The sequence below is a fragment of the Panicum virgatum genome, chromosome 9N, assembly GCF_016808335.1.
Source record: "Panicum virgatum strain AP13 chromosome 9N, P.virgatum_v5, whole genome shotgun sequence".
NCBI lineage: Eukaryota > Viridiplantae > Streptophyta > Magnoliopsida > Poales > Poaceae > Panicum > Panicum virgatum.
The window spans coordinates 69703792-69708663 of NC_053153.1; the positions used below are offsets into that span (position 1 = coordinate 69703792).

Consider the following 4872-nt stretch of genomic DNA (forward strand, 5'->3'; position numbering starts at 1 on the left):
TGCTGGTGCAGCCTGACGTTTCAGCGACGCTCTTGGTAGAAACAGCCGTCGTCGTTCATAGGTCAACGGCAGAGGCACTTCGCCGACCTAGGCCCAACCGGTGCATCGATCGACAGCATATGTCCGGGTTGTTCAGACATGAAATTCAGCACTCCTGTTGCACCAAGACGAGCTTTGGAGATTGGACAGGCGGGAGTACTTGCTCAGGACTTCAGGAGAGAGAGAGAGAGAGAGAGAGAGAGAGAGAGAGAGAGAGAGAGAGAGAGAGAGAGAGAGAGAGAGAGAGAGAGAGAGAGAGAGAGAGAGTCATGGATGCAATCATGGATGATCTTGATCTGGCACAGTGCGGTGTTTGGTGCCTGTTCAGGTAAGTGTCTTGAGATGGCCCGTCCAAGAACAGCAGCCCTGCAGGTGGTGCTACAGCGTTCTAATCTCTGCTTCGTCCGTCGTCGATCATTCAGTTCACAGGAATCCATCTCTTGAAATTAACCGCCGATGGGGTCCAATCCTTAGTCAGATGTTAATCAGCCAGCGTTCGATCTGACTCGACAAGGAAACCGCAACAAAATGACACGAAGGTTTGTGGTCGACCCTTGACTCCTTGAGAAGAACACATGATCATATTGGACCCGATCAGATCACACACGCAGTGCAGGGTAAATTTCAGTCTGCAACACGCTCAAACACGAGTCGTGAGGCGCACTCTGATCGCAACAACTCAAAGAGCACACGATCCATGGGATAGTAAAATTCAGCGGCTTTTTTCGATGGAGTAAAAACGATGTGTCCAGCCAGAGCAGCCGCGCCTATACGTCAAAAGGGGCATTCCTTTGCCTGCACTCTAAAAGCCAGGCTGACCCAACTCTCTGTACATGACCAGCAAAAGCGGCTGCTGGCTGCTCGCGCCAAGCAGCTTCGCCTCCTTTTTTTTCCCCATCACCTCCGATCATCACCCTCACCTAATTCCTCCCCGTTTTTTCTCGTCCTAGGAAATAGGAAAAAAATCATGTCTTCACCTAATAAACTGCAACCACAATTTGTACTGATGCCCTCGCTAGCTATATAGCCCTTCCCCTCCCCCACATTGCCGGGCGTGCTAGCTGCAGCCACAGCTAATCGATCGCCTCCGGCGGGCATCCCCGGCATCGGCGATCGGAGAGTTGAAGACGGCCGGGGATAATGGAGGCGCCGCCGGGTCTTGCGCTGCTCCTGTTCTTCGGCACGTTGCTGGTGCTGCCGCAGTCGTCGCACGGCGCGACCAGATACTACACCTTCAATGTAAAGCGCATTTTCAAGCATGCATGCATGGCATTCGTTTTTCTCACTTTTTTTATTACCTTGTTGCTTTGTTCATCCTTTTCACCTATGAAGTTTTGGAAGTGGATGAACAGGTTAACGATGTTATATTGTTATCTGATGGGTTAATTCATGTGTGTGTGTGTGTGTACGCAGGTGACGATGCAGAACGTGACGCGGCTGTGCACCACCCGCGCCATCCCAACGGTGAACGGCAAGTTCCCCGGCCCCAAGATCGTCACCAGGGAGGGCGATCGCGTCGTCGTCAAGGTGGTTAACAATGTCAAGGACAACGTGACCATCCACTGGTAACTTATTTTCTTCTCCACGCCTAGCTCAGCTCGTTTCCTCCTACTTTTGTTCGTGCGTAGCGATCACCAAGTTCACCGCACAGCGCACACACCTGCTAGGAACCGGCAATTCGTTTCACCAACTGCAGTAACATTGGTCATGTTGCAACCTGCTTAAAAAATGTTGCAATCTGCTATAGTTTCAATAAGAAAATCATCGGTGCGTCACCTATTCGTTTCTTGGAATTGTGATGCATCATCAGCACAACCTATTTGAGCAGGCACGGCGTTCGGCAGCTGCGGACGGGGTGGTCGGACGGGCCGGCGTACGTGACGCAGTGCCCGATCCGGACGGGGCAGAGCTACGTGTACAACTTCACCATCACGGGGCAGCGGGGCACCCTCTTGTGGCACGCGCACGTCTCCTGGATGCGCGCCACGCTCTACGGGCCCATCGTCATCCTCCCCAAGCGCGGCGTGCCCTACCCCTTCCCGGTTAAGCCCTACAAGGAAGTACCCATCATCTTCGGTGCGTCTCCTCCCACACCTTCTTGTGCGTTTGTGTTTGTGTGTGCCCCAGGTGTTCAAACGAACGTAAGAAGAGTACATGGTGCAGGAGAGTGGTTTAAAACGGATCCCGAGGCAATTATCGCACAGGCCCTGAAGACGGGAGCAGGCCCAAACGTTTCAGATGCCTTCACCATCAACGGGCTTCCAGGCCCGTTGTACAACTGCTCAAGCAAAGGTAAATTTAGGCCCAGTTTAGCCCATTATGACTCAGCCCGTGCTCAACTGACGGCCCATGTATCCGGTGCTCCACCCCACACCGCCAGACACGTTCAAGCTGAAGGTGCAGCCCGGCAAGTGGTACCTGCTCCGGCTCATCAACGCCGCGCTCAACGAAGATCTCTTCTTCTCCATCGCCAACCACACGCTCACCGTCGTCGACGTCGACGCCGCCTACGTCAAGCCCTTCCACGCGGACGTCGTCCTCATCACGCCGGGTCAGACCACCAACGTGCTCCTCCGCGCCGAGCCGGACGCGGGCTGCCCCGCGGCCACGCACCTCATGCTGGCGCGCCCCTACAGCACCGGCCAGCCGGGCACCTTCGACAACACCACCGTCGCCGCCGTGCTCGAGTACGCGCCGCCGGGCCACATCAAGAGCCTCCCGCTCCTCCGCCCCCCGCTCCCCACGCTCAACGACACGGCGTTCGCGGCGAACTACAGCGCCAAGCTCCGGAGCCTGGCCACCCCGGAGTACCCGGCCAACGTGCCCCGGGGCGTGGACCGCTCCTTCTTCTTCACCGTGGGGCTCGGCACGAACCCGTGCCCGGCGAACCGGACGTGCCAGGGCCCCAACGGGAGCATGTTCACGGCCTCCATGAACAACGTGTCCTTCGGCATGCCCACCACCGCGCTCCTGCAGGCGCACTACAGCAACATCGCCGGCGTGTACGCCACCGACTTCCCCGCCGCGCCGCTGGAGGCGTTCAACTACACGGGCACGCCGCCCAACAACACACACGTCTCCAACGGGACCAAGGTGGTGGAGCTGCAGTACAACACGAGCGTGGAGGTGGTGCTGCAGGGCACGAGCATCCTCGGCGCCGAGAGCCACCCGCTGCACCTGCACGGCTTCGACTTCTTCGTGGTCGGGCAAGGCTTCGGGAACTACGACTCGTCCAAGGACCCGGCCAAGTTCAACCTCGTCGACCCGGTGCAGCGGAACACCGTTGGCGTGCCGGCCGCTGGCTGGGTGGCCATCAGGTTCTTTGCTGACAATCCCGGTGAGCGGCGCGCCAGCTATTCTACTTTGTTGCTTGTCCTTGCGATCAAATTACTTGACTCGTTGTTCTAAAAAAAAATTGGTGCGGCAGGTGTGTGGTTCATGCATTGCCATCTGGAGGTGCACACGAGCTGGGGGTTGAAGATGGCATGGGTGGTCAACGACGGCCCGTTGCCTGAGCAGAAGTTGATGCCTCCGCCAGCTGATCTTCCCAAGTGTTGAAGATCGATCGGGCATAGACATTGACTAAGATTGTGATTGTTTCTTTCTTATGATTCGCATACACTTATCAGTGCAGATACAATGTCTCGTACATAGCGTACACAATAGGTCAAGGAGACCTGTAATTTTCCTATACATTCTTCTAAAGATTAAAAGGGGTTGTGGTTTGTGACGGGAAGTCATTTACGTCCTTTTTATCCGGAGTAGTTTCAAATTTAAGCTTTTGTTGTAATTTGCACTTAATAAAAACATGCTGTTGTGTAGCAGGCAGGAACATGAATGCGGGAACGCATCTCGACGGCAGAAGACCATCCCGCTCCCTCGTTCGTGTGAGACCGTCCGGAGGATTGCCCTTCGATTTTCTGTGCGTGCATATCTGAGTTGTTGATGTGAACACGCTGCAGCGACTGTGCCGTGGCCACGGATGGGCGGACGGGGGTGGCTCGGCGTTCCGGGCCAAGGATACGCGGCAGCAGCAAGCGGCGCGCGCGAAACCTGGTGGCCACGGCCAGGCGGTTGCGCAAGCTTGGACACTTGCGCGCGTGGAAAGAAAAAGCGAGGCCGGTCAGCGTAGCGTTTTCCTCATCGACTTGCGGTTGCGCGTTGATTGGGTGATGAACGGCCGGGCTCGCAAGGGTCGCGCGGAAAGTGATAAAGCGGGCGTGCTTTTGGCATGGCACCGAGCTCCAGAGCAAGTATTATGGTGGATTAAAAACAAACTGAATATTGAGGTGGAGAAGAGAAAAGAAGAGAGAAGGAAAATGGGCTGTTAGCTTACAGCCAGCTTTGACACAAGAATTAAAAATTTTTGTAAGATAGACAAGTGGGCCATATATTTATGGTAGAGAACTAAACCATTATACAAATGGGTTGAGAGATGAGCTGCAAAGGTTCTTACAGCCAGCAACAAATTAAATCATTAGCCTTGCTCTTAGCAAGTTAGTTAGGCATGGCAATGGCATCCATCCAAAGCCAGCAATATGCCTCTCTCTCCATCGATCACTCCCCTCTCTGAGAGTAGAGATGCAAATTGGTGACTCTTAGCTACACCTCCAACCCTCTTTATTTCAAATTTTTGTATTAATTTTTCAAAATGAGATTCGATTTTGAAAATATAATACAAAATTTTGAACTAAAAAGGGTTGGAGGTGCATCTAAAAATCACTAATTAATACCTTTATATGACGGCACGACATGCAGCAGCCACGTCAGGGTTAGCAGGCAGACCAGCAGGACCACACATGCAGCCAATGCAGGGCACCCACAGTGTATACA

At 54.2% G+C, this 4872-nt stretch overlaps 1 protein-coding gene across 1 annotated transcript; it reads left to right on the forward strand.

The window, feature by feature from the left end:
• Positions 1 to 907: 907 nt before the first annotated feature.
• LOC120690796 (laccase-10-like) lies at positions 908 to 3860 on the forward strand. The gene is made up of 6 exons (XM_039973604.1): positions 908 to 1278; positions 1453 to 1604; positions 1868 to 2115; positions 2203 to 2331; positions 2420 to 3376; positions 3467 to 3860. Exons 1-6 carry the CDS (start codon positions 1180 to 1182, stop codon positions 3595 to 3597), a joined length of 1716 nt encoding a protein of 571 aa, XP_039829538.1. The 5' UTR covers positions 908 to 1179; the 3' UTR covers positions 3598 to 3860.
• Positions 3861 to 4872: the final 1012 nt, after the last annotated feature.